We start from the raw sequence: 15,186 nt of genomic DNA, 5'->3' as shown, positions 1-15,186 counted from the left end.
TCTACAAAATCCAGCATACTTAATCTTTTACAATCAAATACATGAACAAACTCTTCTATGATTGTATTTCAAAAATCCAAAATATAAATCATATTTGAGAAAATCATTCTATTTTTAGGTAAGCAAAAATATGTGTCTTCCTCTTAATATTTACTAATTTAAGAATTTAAAAGTAACTTTACTTTCAGTTTCATCACTTTTTGTTTTTCTGATTCCTTGAACATTTTTGTAAGGTTCAAGTGGGGCAGGGTGATCAGTGAAAGTCTGTCTAGTAGTGAATCAGAATATGCTAAACAAGAAAGAGAGTGTGTTTGTGTGGTGTATATAGCTATAGCTGTTCCTTGCTGCTTACACATCCTATATGTCGTTACATGACAAAGAATTTGGGTCCACAAAACCGTAGGCCATACCTTCTCTCACTTCTCATTGAAATTATCAAATTCATTTCTCATAAAAGCATTCACCAAAATCTGGAAAAAAGTTTCAACAAAGAAAAAAAAAGCCAGAAAATAATCAAATAAGTACAAGTAAAATGGTGCATGAGTGATAGGTGTTGGTGTATATGCATGACACCAAATTCAATGAAGAGATTCATAATAACTCTACCTCAGAAATTTTTCATTTATAAAAAGCCTACTTGAGAGAAAAAAAAAATCATATCAAGTTTTTTCTTTTCCTTTCAAATTTCTAGAGGTTTTTCATTCTGATATGGCAGCTTCATTTTCAGCAGCATCTTTCTTTACAATCCCAGAAGAGAATCAGAATGAGATGAATCAACAAAATTCATCATCATCAACAACTCCACCTGCACCACCACCTCAGAAGAAAAGAAGAAACCAACCTGGAACACCATGCAAGTTTCTTCAATCTTTCATCCATCTTTTTTATTTATTTCATCTGTTTCATTATTTTCTGGTAGGAAACCCTAATTTCAATTTTTATAATTTTGTTTGGCTTTTTTCAATGAAAACAGATCCAGATGCTGAGGTGATAGCACTATCTCCAAGGAGCCTAATGGCAACAAACAGATTTGTATGTGAGGTGTGTCAAAAAGGGTTTCAAAGAGAGCAAAATTTGCAACTTCATAGAAGAGGACACAATCTACCTTGGAAGCTAAAGCAGAAGAGTAACAAAGAGCCAAAGAGAAAGGTTTATCTGTGTCCTGAGCCTTCTTGTGTTCATCATGACCCTTCTAGAGCTCTTGGAGACCTAACTGGAATCAAGAAGCACTTTTCTAGGAAGCACGGTGAGAAAAAGTGGAAATGTGAAAAGTGTTCTAAGAAGTATGCTGTTCAATCTGATTGGAAAGCTCATTCTAAGACTTGTGGGACTAGAGAGTATAGATGTGACTGTGGAACTCTCTTCTCAAGGTAAATAGTAAAAACCTAACTAATCAATTCTCATTTACCTATTACTAGTTCTTTCACTATTCACTTTTGTTCATGCAATTTTACATATAGAGTTTATAGAATGGTTTTAAATTACGGTTTTGTTGCAATCAAGCTGCAAACACTTATAATGTTAAAAAATCGAGTAAAAATTACAGTTGCAATATCTGTTGGACTGACTTCAAAATCTTTTATATATGTCTGCAATTGCGGACTACAATTTAAAATCATAATGGATAGAGCATAGAGGTTATCCGAGTCACATACTCTTAAAATCACAGTTGGAGGAGTAGAGAATTGCAATTTAAAACATGGTAATGAGCAGCAGTAGAGAGGGAATAAATGTTTTTTATGTAAACAGAGTATTCTCTGCGTGCAACTGTAAATACTAATTTTTTAAATTGAAGGAGACTATATTCGGCAAAATGCACTCACGAGAAATTAAACACTACTATTGCGTGTCCATGGGTGAATTTGGATTTGAAACATGAAGTAATAATTGTTTGATTTGCTTTAGTTTATTAGGTTTGATTTTATTTTTTTTGTGAACATTAGGTTTGATATTAGGATTAGGGCATATTAGGTTTTTTGGTGGCCTTGGGAGGAAAAGGCTTTAGATGCTTTTCTTTTTATATAGAGGTTGGTTTCCTTCCATATTTTGATTAAGATTCTGTGTCCTCTCTTCTCTCGTAAGCTTTCCTTTGTCATTATTTGCCCTCATATTTTGTAAGGTGACCAAGTGAAATGGAAGGAAACACCCCCCACGTGAATAATCTTTGAAATTCATAAAAAACACACAGAAGAAACAACTCTATGAATCAAAAGAAAGGAAAAAAAATCAAAATTTTTAAAGTATTGAAAAAGATAAAATAAAAGTTTTATCTCATTTTACCTACAAAAAACATCACTATTTTAATATGTACTAAATCTTATCGTGCATCTTATTATTTTTAATAAATTTAAATAAAATATTATTATTTTTTCATTATAATGAAACATATTTATTACAAACGGGAAACACGGGTAGAAACTTCTCCCGTTTGTAATTTTTTCTTTTAGGCTTAGGCCCATCCCTTCATCAAAAAAAAAAAAAAAAAGAAACATATTTATTTATGTATTTTACCTATGAAACTTATTTTTTTTACTTAAATTGAAATGGTCCATTTTTTAACTGTTTTTTAAAGACCTGTATTGAATTAATCTCTATTTTAACCTCCCATATTGTTTCTAAAAGTACAGAAATTTGTGACATAAAATCTGGAAATTAATAGTAGTATTATATTTATTTACAACTTTTATTATTTTTTAAATATATACTCTTAGAGAAAACATTATTTTTTAATATAATATTTATTATTATTAATTATAAAATTATAGGAAAATAATTAAAAAGTATTTTAGAAAAATATTTAATACTATTGAAATTTTACAAATTGTTGTATAAAAAAGAAAGGGAATTCTAAAGGAAACCACCTATTTCGAATCTCTACCATCGTCGGATCAAAATAAAACAAGTAAAAAATATAAATTTTAAAATGTTTCATCTTGATTGAAAAATTATTAAAATTCGAATAATTAAGTTTTTATTGCGGGATCTTTCGACTGCACTGAAGTAGGGAAACTGGGGTTTTGAGTTGTTTTTACCATATTTGTTGTCTTGTGTATTGGCAAAATGTGTTACCATATTTGTTGTCTTGTGTATTGGCAAAATGTGTTTGAGTTTCAGTAACGTGCTCTTTTGCAGGAGCTTTTTTTGGTTTGATAACGTCAGTTTCTAATACACTCCCTCGATTTTCCCCTCTATTTCATGTTTGTACTATTTCATTTTCTTTAGTAGTACATTATTGTTTGAGTTGATGGAGGAGCTGACCTACAACACATTGTTTCACAATTATAGGAGTACACAACATTGCATGACATTACTTTCAAATGTTCTCTTTTTGATGCCTTCTGAATTACTCAAAGAGAGTACCATACTTAAATTGTCTACCACCACAATATCCACATCTTCACCTTAGTCAGGGTCAAGTTTTCAGAGGCCAGGTATAGACAAAAGCATATTTAAGGTGTGCAAAACGAACTACCGCACATGATTCAGATACTTTTACAGTTAAAGTATGGTTAAATAGAATCTTATTGTCACAAATAAATTATAGTATAATAGAGTCTATTTATTTTGTCAAGATTAAATCGCACTTAACTTACACAAGACCTCAAAAAAACATGTGACAACTTTGTATATAGGTTAACCACGATTTAAATATGGCATATTAAATAGGGTTCAATTTTGTTATGGTTTAACTGTGAAAAATATTTACTAGTTTCCTTTTAGTTAAAACATATCAAATTTTGAATCTTATAAGATAGTCTCTCTTGCGCACCCTCTAATACGGCGTTGTAGTTTAGAATTGTTGAATCTCAAAATTATGAATCATATAACACATCACTCTAGAACAATTTGGTTCGGTTTGGTTTGAACCAAGAACATGTCTTGTAAAATGATCATTTATATGATTTTAGTTATAACTTTTTAATTTTCAAATTATTTTCTATAAAAATTTGTATAAATGTATAATTTAATCTAATCTAAATTAACATTTCTTAAAATGAGATGTTTGTTTATTTTTGCAGAAGAGACAGTTTCATCACACATAGAGCCTTTTGTGATGCACTTGCTCAAGAAAGTTCAAGACAACCACAATTACCAACCTTAATCACCAACACTTCCATTAACAACTCCCAATTATTTGGAAACATTAGCAACAACAATATGTCATTAGCCTTATCTCAAATTCCTCAACAACAGATCTCATCAACTCATAACCAAAACGACACCAACCAATCCACTGAAATCTTGCGTTTTGGCAACCATAACATTCTATCCCCACCCCCACAACATCCTCTTCACACCCCTCCATTTAACTTCATCACACAACCACCAAACCAAAATTTCCATCATCATGATCAACAATCTCAAACATTCCAAGGACTAATATCATTGTCTGAACTCAACAATAACAATTTGTTTTCTGAAAATTTCAACCATGAAGAGTTCTTTTCTCAAAATCCATTAATGTGTGATCATAATAATAACCAAACAAATCCTATCTCACCTCACATGTCAGCTACAGCACTTCTTCAAAAAGCTTCTCAAATGGGTGCAACATCAAGCACAAACAACAACAATAACACTAGTGCTTCTTCATTACTAAGAAGCTATGGCAGTTCATCTTCTTCTTCTTCTCTAGCAACAAAGGTTAATGGTGGTGATGGACTCACTAGAGATTTTCTTGGAGTTGGTCAAATAGTAATGAGAAACATGAATGGAGGAGTTTCACAAAGAGAGCAAAGAAACTTCAACGTGGAAGCTGAGAAAAACGCTGCAGCGTTTGGTAGTGGAGGGAACTTTGAGTGATTGTATGAATCTTTGTTGGACATGCAATTGAAGAAAAATACAAAAGGTACGTAACAAAAAATCACTGTTTTTTGTATATTATTATTATTGATTATTTCTATGTAGGATGATTAAAGTAAGATTTCATTGGTAAATGTGCTAGGTAGGGAGTACCTTTTACTATTTGTTGGACAATGAGTTGAATTTTGAAAGACATTTTATATTTTATGAGGATTTGTATAGGACAGATTCCTAAAATCAACCTGTTTTTATCCTGTTGTATTTGAATCAATAATTGAATAAATTATTTTTTTATAAAAATAATCTAATAAATATCATTGAAAAATGACATTAGTTAAACATCATTTAATATTATTGATCAACAAGTGGATGTTAAATTTTTGTTCACTATTAATAATAGTGAATGTTTAAGTTTTTTTTAAAATTGAAAATTAACAAAATGGTTATAAATGATAAAATGTTATTTTTTGTAAATTAAATTTTTCCAAAGCTTAAGAGTTAATTACAAATAAATTTTTTTCCATAGTATATGATAAAATAATTTTTTATGAAATAATATTAATAAAGAAAGAATTGTATCAAAATCCTTCGACTAATTAATGTAGCGCATGATCTCCTTAATATTATTTTGAAATTTTTGAATGATTTTCTGTATACAAAATTTGTTTTCAAAATTGATTCTAATTTAGAAGTTATAATTTCATTTTTAACTCTAAACATTATTTTTAATTACACTTAAACTCATTATTCAACTCAATTTTAAAAATATATATACAAACATAAATTTTTTAATTTTCAACTAATTCTTAATAAAAATTAACTTATTTAAAACCAATTTCGATCACTTAATTATTAAATTAAATATTAAAGAAGTTATAGAGAGTAGAACACTATTGACCATTAATATATATATATATATATATATATATATATATATATATATATATATATATATATCATTAAAAAACAAAAAACAATATAAGAACTCATAATAAATTAGTGTGTGTACTAGAATTTTATTTTCAAAAGAAACCCTGTCTACAGTTAAATTGTGTTTTGAAAATAAAAAGGTTTGATGACTGACATATTATTAACTTTGCATGGAGTGAAGACAGCAACGTAGTGCAGGATTTTGTTTCTTCTACTGTCTTCTCCTTTTCAATTTCGCATCATTTTTGGATATATTTTAGTTTTGGGTTGGCAGAGTCACGAGTGTCCTTCTATTTCATTGGCCAAACATGTCTCTGCCCTTATCATCTACTCAGATGCTTTTTTCACTCTCTTTCATATCTCTCATTTTCTCTCATCCTTTTCATTCACATTATTTAGCTTTTCATATAATTTGATGCCTGTTTATTTTAGGATAAATAATTTCATACATGTTAAAATAATAAGGTGAACACACAATTAAATTAAAAATTAAAATGATGCTGCAAGTTTAATATAATAATAGTTAAATATTTTTTGAAACAAGACTTATGATTTTTCATGTTTAGCTTTTTGCAGGATATGTCTTCTTGTTCCATAAGAAAATGACTCTTATAAGTCCATCTAAATCAGTTTTTGGGAGCAATATTGCGGAATCATATTGGAGTTAAACCATGTATATAATATATAAGTCTAGCATGAAAAGAAAGTTATGGAAGTTGGAAGCACATGAAAGTTAATATTGAGATATATTTCAAACATTTTTCTGTAAACTTTTCATGGTTTAACTTAATAGGTTTTGTTCGGAGACGTTTTAATATGTAAATTGGAGTATAGGTCATAGCGTTCTATAGTATATCATATATAGAAATATTATATCATCATATGTATATGGTTGTTGAATCCTCATTTTGCCTATTGAGAGATAGGGATATGTACTCTAATTCTTTAATTGTAAGGGTTGGAATATCCTGCTACTCTTTCTATCTATAATATTATTTTCTCTTTAAAAAAAAAATTTGTCCTCTAATTTTTTAGCTGTGTTTTACCATGTTGCATGGTTTGGTTGGGAGTTTTATTGACTTTCCTAGTATTATACAAGTGTATTTGAGATGAAGTTGATTCTATTTAATTTGTCCTATTGTGATGGCTTCTAATCAAAGCACTTGTCATACTGTAGTTGATGGACTTAGGTAATTTATCTAAGGAAAAAGAGAAAATAAAGATATTAATTCGATGTATGCCTCAGCTATATAGTCCGCTGACACATGATCATCATTCAGAAAAGCCATTTCGGGATGGGCCTTACCTCTTGGATTTGTAGTCAAGCCCGAGTTTGCTTTTGGTAATAATTATGGACAAATTTTAATTTCTTTATATAACTCCCTACCTCCTTAGTAACCCGCGACGAAATTTCATAAATGTTTTTATATTTCGGAAGTGTATCTCCAAATGCATCTTTTTTTGGAAAAAAATGTGATTTCGAATTTGCACATTCAAAAATACCACTTTTAAAAAAAAGTGAATTCGGAGATGCATTTTCGAAATAACTCAATTTTTGGTCTTGAAATTTTTCTAATATACATATCCAGAAAAAATTCAATATTGATTAAAAAATTAAGATCAAGGTGAATCCATAATATAATTATTTGTATTAATTAAAATATCTATTTAATATAATAAAACAAAAGGAATAATAATTATTTTATAATATTTGATTGATTATTTTACCAATGACATATTAGGAATATTAATATTCTTTTATTTTTACAATGTATTTTTGATTTTTGGTTGAATGTACGGTTTATAATCTTTATTTTATTTAGTTTGTGTTTTAATTTGTGTGTTAATAAAATTTGATACGTAAAATTTAGAATATTGAGATATTTCGGATATGTATATCCGAATTAACCAATATCTTAAATTTTGGGAAGGGTTTTTTCGGAGATGCATCTCCGAAAAAACACCTGACATTTTAAATCCAACGTTTAAATTGGAAAATAAGTGCTTTCGGATATGCATATCCGAAAATACCCAAAATGGGTGTTTTCGAAGATGCATCACCGAAATAATTGAAAATGTGAAAATAGATGATTTCGGAGATCCATCTCCAAAATAAAAGGATATTTTGGGGTTTTTAGCAGGGGTCCTCACCCTATGGGGATCTATAAAGAAATTGTCAAATTTTATTTCATATCTCTTCAATTGTGTCACTATTCTAACCATTTATGTTAGTTGACCTCTATAAATAGTACATGTTTTAAATTTTTCTTTTTTTTCATTTTAATTTTAAGTTTTTCTGTCAACTGAAAAAAAAGTTGAGAGAAGTCGTGAAAAATTTGTATGGAAAGTCTTATCTCCAAGTATTCTGATGTACAAAAGATCATCGGAAGTCTGTCCCCAAGTCTTCCGATACCCAAAATTACACTAGACGTCTTTCACCCAAATTTTTTCGAAACACAAATCCACCACGCAAGTCTTTCCCTCAAAACTTCCGGTCCATATATCAACTTTAGAAGTCTTACTTTCGAGTTATCTAGTCCATAATCTTAACACACCAAAAGACTCTTCAGTAAGTTTTCCAAATCATTACTTTGTTTGTCTACCATATTTCTTTTGTGAAAGATTTTCGATTTTGTCTTATATTTTTAAAAGTTTTTAAAAACTATTTTTTTTTAGATTTAAGATGAAGCGCAGAGGAAGTGACGGTAGAATCATTCGTCGTGGAGGCGTAGGACGAGGAGTGCTACCTGCCATAGATCTGCAGGAAGAGCAAGTAGGTGGACCTGAGTAGTAACCGCTTCAGTACCGTGGCTGACCTACGACACATCTCTTCCCAAAGAAAGCTTTTAACGGGTTTAGCTTTGAACCCAAACAAACACTCCCTTAAGAAAAATTATTCAACCAAGAGAATATCTCTTGTTGAATTTACAAATATACCCTTTTCAGAAATAAAAATTTACTCACATAAACACAAGGAATTTCTTAAGCGAAATGGCTAAATTCAAATGAGAGAAAGTAGAAAAATATTTTAGGGAGAGAGTTAGAAAAGTCAGATAACTCACAATTCTGAATGTGAAAATGTGAAGGCATAGACATCTATTTATAGGCTAGAGGTTGACACAAAAATGTTAAAGATCCATGGGCCAATTTAATGTCCCATTCGATTGAGTCACTATCCTAATCGATCAGATAACCTAAAATAATTGATTACAAATGTCCATTTTGGAAGTTTTTCAAATATAGCCATTGCTCTTCTTTAAGATGTTGCCACAATTAATTATGAACACTTTTGCACTAACCCAGTCGATTGGAAATATGCTCACATTTTATTACGGGCATTATTTGCAATAACCTAATTGATTACAGACATTGTTTGCACTAAACTAATTCATCTGGTCAGGCTCTAAAATTATTTTAGGTTGTTTTCTTTGAGATATAGAGGCTTTTAAAATGATTTTAGTGTGAGCATGTGTGTGTGTGTTTTGTTACAAAAACATTGATCACTCGGACACAATCAGACACTTGGTGTTTTTACAAAAACACTGATCACTAAGACACAATCAGGCGGACTTTCATTCTTCCTCTCTTTCATACTCTAAACCATCAAGACTTTGTCAAATAAAACAATTATATAAGCACATGCTTGAGTCTTCTTGGATATGAGGCTTTAGGTATCTTTAAGTTAGATGCCACCATCAGAGAATCATCAAACCCTATTTCATTAGCTTGATTAAGAGGAAGAGCTTTTGAACAAACCATCTTGTGCATCTTTATCTTCTTGCATGGCTTTAAACTTTAAGGTTTGATTGAATCTTCATAAGTTATTATAGTCCTCATAACAATGATCCGACAAATTGTTATCTTTTGGTAGCATTTGTTTCAACAAATCAAGTAATTATGTGAAACTTTTATCCGATCACCCGCTTTTCTCCTTCAGATTAAACAATTTTAACAACGCAGACTGTAACACCCCATTTCTACCCGGTAATAATAATAACATTAGAGTGATAAAATTTCGACAAAACAATGGGATATCACATTTTCAACATAAAATAATCAACATGTATTGCAAGTAACATAGATACATAGCTTTTGGTAGAAGAACTTACAACATACTTTATTCATATGGAAAAATAACCACCTTTTTATTAATTACGCAGTGGAATCACAACTTTCAACTTAGAAATCATTTACAACTTTATTCAACTAAAATAAATTTCAACTTTATAATTATTCAACAACTAGAGTAGTAACAACAACATAGAAAAAATATCATTCATCTCCCCGAGTGCTACGTATCAAAGCAACTAGACCGACTTGGGCTAACAACAATTAATTCGTAATTCTCGAATACATGCACGTTACCACTATAAAGGCAACGGCGAAACAAATGAAAGGGTGAGATATCAACCAATATAAACAAGTGTATGATAAACAGTATATTAGATTAGAATCATATAAATTTCACCATTTTATAACACCAATTATACAACAACCGACAAACAACTTAGATCAAAACAACTTAATAACAACAATAACTTAAATCAATTGACACATCAACATAACAACTTATAATATACAACTTCAATTTATCACAATTCAACAACAACCACAACTTTAACATACAACTCAAGATGCGACTCAACTATGCACATGCATGTGGTACCATTAGAGCAGAACTCCTAACTTAAAAATTGTTAGTTTATTGAGGCATATGTAATTGCAAAGCTTCTCAAGCATATTGTGGTTTTGATGAAGACAATGTGGACATCAAGCTTTCATAAAGGATGTGCAAAAATAATTTCAAGTCTTAAGCAAAAACACATCATTTCAAAGTCTTGTAGAAATTGTGAAGATTCAAGAATCGAGCTAAAGCATCAAAGGTATAAACAATACTCACTTTGACATATAATTGTTCACAAATATATTTCCATGCATATCATAATCATCTATAAGTTTCATATATTAAAAAGTTCATTTAAAACCTTTTTCATATGTAAAATCCAAAATAATGGTTTTAGGAACCGGGTTGTCCCTATGGGGGAACCGGTTCCCAGCATTCTCATTTTCATCAGATCTGTGTTTTACTACTTGGAACCGGGTTGTCCCTAGGTGGGAACCGGTTCCTCAGTTCAAAATTCAATTTTTATGTTGTAACGTTCAGCAGGAACCGGGTTGTCCCAGGTAGGAACCGGTTCCTACTGAACCAGTGTGTTTTTCCATTGCATGATTTCATTCAAACGAATTTGTTTTCTTACCACTTAATCATTTCATTGTTTCATGGAAAAATAACCATTCAAAGAGGTGTTTAACACATTATATATACTACATCTTTCATAATCATTAATCACCTTCTTCATTAACAATTCATAAATTTCATAATCTTCATCTTTCAATATTTCCAAGTGTTCATCAAATACTTATTTTCAAGTGAAACTTTCTATACACATTTTCATTGAAAATTCATTCAAAGTTTCATGCATACATTGTGAACACTTATATTCATTTTGAGAATTGTTTATTTGAAGAAGAAGATCAATCCAAGATTGATATTGCTCTACAAACTTCATACAAAAACTCTTGTAAAAATTCAAAGAATATTTTTTCCTTACTATCTAGGATTGTTGGAAGTAAGTGTTGTGTTTGAAGAGGATTGTTCTTCATCCACATTAGTGTTGATTGATCTTAAAGGTGTTAAGAACCTTTGATCACCCTATAGGTTAGATAGTAGGCATAGGCTTGTACAATCATTCTAACTATAGTGAAATCTCTTTCGTGTTTGAAAGGGGACTGGAGTACTCTCGGATTGTGAGGGGAACCAGTATATATCGTTGTGTTCTTTATCTTTCCTCTTTTACCGCTTTCATCTCCATTACCAAGAAAAAGATAAAAACCATCAAAAGCCTTCAAACACTTAACCAAAAAGTTAGTAAAGACATTCTCATAAAACCGATTATTTTTGAAAACCTAATTCACCCCTCCCCCTCTTAGGCATATCTGATACTTACATTTGGCATCAGAGCAAGTTATAGGTAACTTGTTCCTAAAGATCCAGAATGGCTTCCGCAAATCAAAATCCTGTTTTCAAAGATGGTGGTTCTAACAACAAGCCTCCATTGTTTTGTGGTGAATATTTTGACTTTTGGAAAATCCGAATGAAGGCTCATCTAGAAGCACAAGGAGAAGAAGCTTGGGAGGCTGTCCTACAAGGTCCTCATGTCCCTATAACGGTCGTTAATGGTGTTGGATCGGAGAAACCTAAAGCGTCATGGGATGATAATGATAGAAAAAGGGTTCTTGCTGACAAAAAGGCGGTCAATCTTCTTCAAGGTGCTCTTAGTATGGATGAATTTTTCCGAGTATCGGCATGTACAACATCAAAGTAAATATGGGATACTCTTGTAGAAACTCATGAAGGTACCACTGAAGTTAAAAGATCAAGATTGAATACTTTAAGCCAAGAGTACAAACTGTTTAGAATGAAGCCCGGAGAAACTATTCTCGATCTGCAAAAACGATTCGTACATTTGACAAATCACTTGAAGGCACTTGGTAAGACTCTTACTACCGAAGAACTTAATCTTAAAGTGCTCAGATCTTTGAAAAGGGAGTGGCAACCAAAAGTAACGGCGATATCCGAAAAGAAAAATTTATCAAAATTTACTTCCGCAACACTATTTGGAAAACTTCAAGAATATGAGACGGAACTTGGAAGATTGGAAAAGCATGAGAACTTAGAGAAGAAATCCAAAGGCGTTGCACTAAAGGTAGATTCAAAAGAAAACAAAATGAAAGATGCATCGGATGAAGATGAAAACTTCTTGCTTCTTGTAAAAAGGTTAGGCAAATTTTTTGGTAATAAAAATAATATTGATAATACTAACTATGTCAAAAGAAAGAAATTCTCAAAGCATAAGGATAAAGAAGCATCCACTTCATCACAAGAAGTTACATGCTATGAATGTGGGAAACAAGGACACATAAATCCGGAATGTCCAAAGCTTTCGAAGAAGAATGGATTCAAAGGCAAAAAGGAGTTCAAAAATAAAAAGGCCTACATAGCATGGGAAGATAATGAAGTAAGTTCCTCATCGGACTCCGATAGTGACGAAAGTGCAAACCTAGCACTAATGGCATCACACCACTCCGACGATGAAGAAGGCGAGGTTAGTTATGATGATTCTCTCTTTGATAATGGTGCACAAGCTGCAATAGATGAATTATTAAAAGAATGCAAAATTCTCTATAAAACTATCTCATCTCAAAAGAAAATAATATCATCTTTAGAAGAGAAGGTTAAGATAATTGAAGTAGAACATAAAGATGACAAAGAAAAAATGATTAGTGTTCAAGAAGATAATGTTGCATGCAAGAATTGTGAATCACTTTCCTTCCAAATTGTCCAATTAAAACGTGTTTTAGAAAGATATGAAAAAGGGCAAATTGGATTGGAAAATGTTCTTAGCACACAAAGATACTCCAATGATAAAAGCGGACTTGGCTTTTCTAAATTTGATAAACCATGTTCCAGCAAGACTATCTTTGTCAAAGCTAGTAACCAACCAATTCAAGAGAAAGTGAAAAAGCCTAAAGTAATGCAACATTATCCTAAAAGGAAGAACTTTGTTAAGAAGAAATCTTATCCTCCTAGATATAGAAGTAACTTTGAACCTACTTGTTTTTATTGTGGTATTATTGGTCACACACCCAATGCTTGTTATGTAAGAAACTTTAGTGTACCTAGTGGACATTATGTATGGGTAAAGAAAGGAACTAACTATGATGGACCCAAAGCCACTTGGGTACCTAACAAAACTTAATTTGTTTTGTAGGCATGCTTGAAGACCACCTCAAACTTATGGTATCTAGATAGTGGTTGTTCAAAGCATATGACGGGAGACCTAAACCAATTTTCAGATCTAAGGTTAAAGGCCAAGGGTTTTGTCACTTATGGAGACAACAATAAGGGAAGAATTCTTGGCAAAGGCAAAGTTGGTGAACCACCTTTTACATCAATTGAAGATGTTCTTTATGTTGAAGGACTAAAGCATAATCTTCTAAGCATTAGCCAACTTTGTGACAAAGGCTTCAAGATCAAGTTCACCAAAGAGGAATGCTTGATCATCGATGAAGTCACCAATGAGGTAAAACTCAAAGGTACAAGAATTAATAACATTTTTATGATTTCTTTAAATGATTTATCTTTGAAAGTAAAATGTCTTTTGGTAAACAATAATGAATCATGGTTATGGCATAAAAGAGCAGCCCATATTCTTATGGATCATTTAAATAAGTTAACCAAACAGGATCTTATTATTGGCTTACCTAAGATTAAGTTTGTCAAGGATAAATTATGTGATGCATGTCAAAAGGGAAAGCAAACCAAATCATCTTTCAAACCAAAGAATGTGGTGACTACAACAAGACCACTTCAATTGTTGCATATGGATTTATTTGGTCCATCAAGGACAAGAAGCTTCGGAGGTAGTGTATACGCTTTAGTTATTGTTGATGATTATTCTAGATATTCTTGGACTTTGTTTCTTGTGCAGAAAAGTGATGCTTTTAAAGCCTTTAAGAAGTATGCAAAACAAATCCAAAATGAAAAGTCATTAAAGATTGTATCCATAAAAGTGATCATGGTGGAGAGTTTCAAAATGCATCTTTTGAAGAATTTTGTGAAGAACATGGTATCTCTCATAATTTTTCAGCACCAAGAACTCCACAACAAAATGGAGTAGTTGAAAGGAAAAATAGGTTTCTTGTGGAACTTGCAAGAACAATTCTTGGTGATGCAAATCTTCCTAAATATTTTTGGCGGATGCGGTTAGTACGGCATGTTATGTTGGAAATCGAGTAATCATTAGACCTAGCTTAAAGAAGACTCCATATGAACTCTTCAAAGGAAGAAGGCAAAACATTGCTCACTTTCACATTTTTGGATGCAAGTGCTTTGTTCTCAATAATGACAAAGACAATATTGGTAAGTTTGATGAGAAATCCGACGAAGGTATATTTTTTGGTTATTCTCTTTCTAGTAAAGCATATAGAATTTATAATAAAAGAACTTTAACTATTGAAGAATCCATGCATGTATCTTTTGATGAGACTAACACCTCCAAAGAGGAAATAGTTGTTTGTGATGATGATGATCCTTTAGATTTACCCCCGGAAGAACTTTCAAATGAAACAATTGTGAAGGCACCGGAAGTTCAACAAGAAAGTGTTCAACAAGAAAGTCTTCAACAAGAAAGTGTACAACAAGAATCAAACACCAATGATCTACCAAAAGAATAGAGAACTCATAGAGATCATCCTATTGATAAAGTTATTGGAGATAGTAGCCAAGGAGTTGCAACAAGATTAAATTTCAAAGATGCTTGCTTACACATGGCTTTTGTTTCTCAAATTGAACCTTCCAAAGTTGATGAAGCCTTCGGAGATGATCAATGG

General features: G+C 31.3%; 1 protein-coding gene across 2 annotated transcripts; it reads left to right on the top strand.

Annotated features, from left to right (window-relative positions):
• The first annotated feature begins 407 nt into the window (after positions 1 to 407).
• Positions 408 to 6,745, top strand: LOC131595703 (protein indeterminate-domain 5, chloroplastic-like). 2 transcript variants are annotated; one of them, XM_058868140.1, is made up of 4 exons: positions 408 to 853; positions 974 to 1,370; positions 4,020 to 4,849; positions 6,310 to 6,745. In XM_058868140.1, the coding sequence occupies exons 1-3, from the start codon at positions 709 to 711 to the stop codon at positions 4,801 to 4,803; spliced, it is 1,326 nt and encodes a 441-aa protein (XP_058724123.1). In that variant the 5' UTR covers positions 408 to 708; the 3' UTR covers positions 4,804 to 4,849; positions 6,310 to 6,745. The 2 variants fall into 2 exon arrangements, with proteins under 2 accessions (XP_058724123.1, XP_058724122.1); XM_058868139.1 differs by having other exon boundaries at positions 6,300 to 6,740.
• Positions 6,746 to 15,186: the final 8,441 nt, after the last annotated feature.

This window comes from Vicia villosa, linkage group LG4, assembly GCF_029867415.1.
Source record: "Vicia villosa cultivar HV-30 ecotype Madison, WI linkage group LG4, Vvil1.0, whole genome shotgun sequence".
NCBI classification, from domain to species: domain Eukaryota; kingdom Viridiplantae; phylum Streptophyta; class Magnoliopsida; order Fabales; family Fabaceae; genus Vicia; species Vicia villosa.
This window is presented reverse-complemented; position numbering and strand designations above follow the sequence as displayed.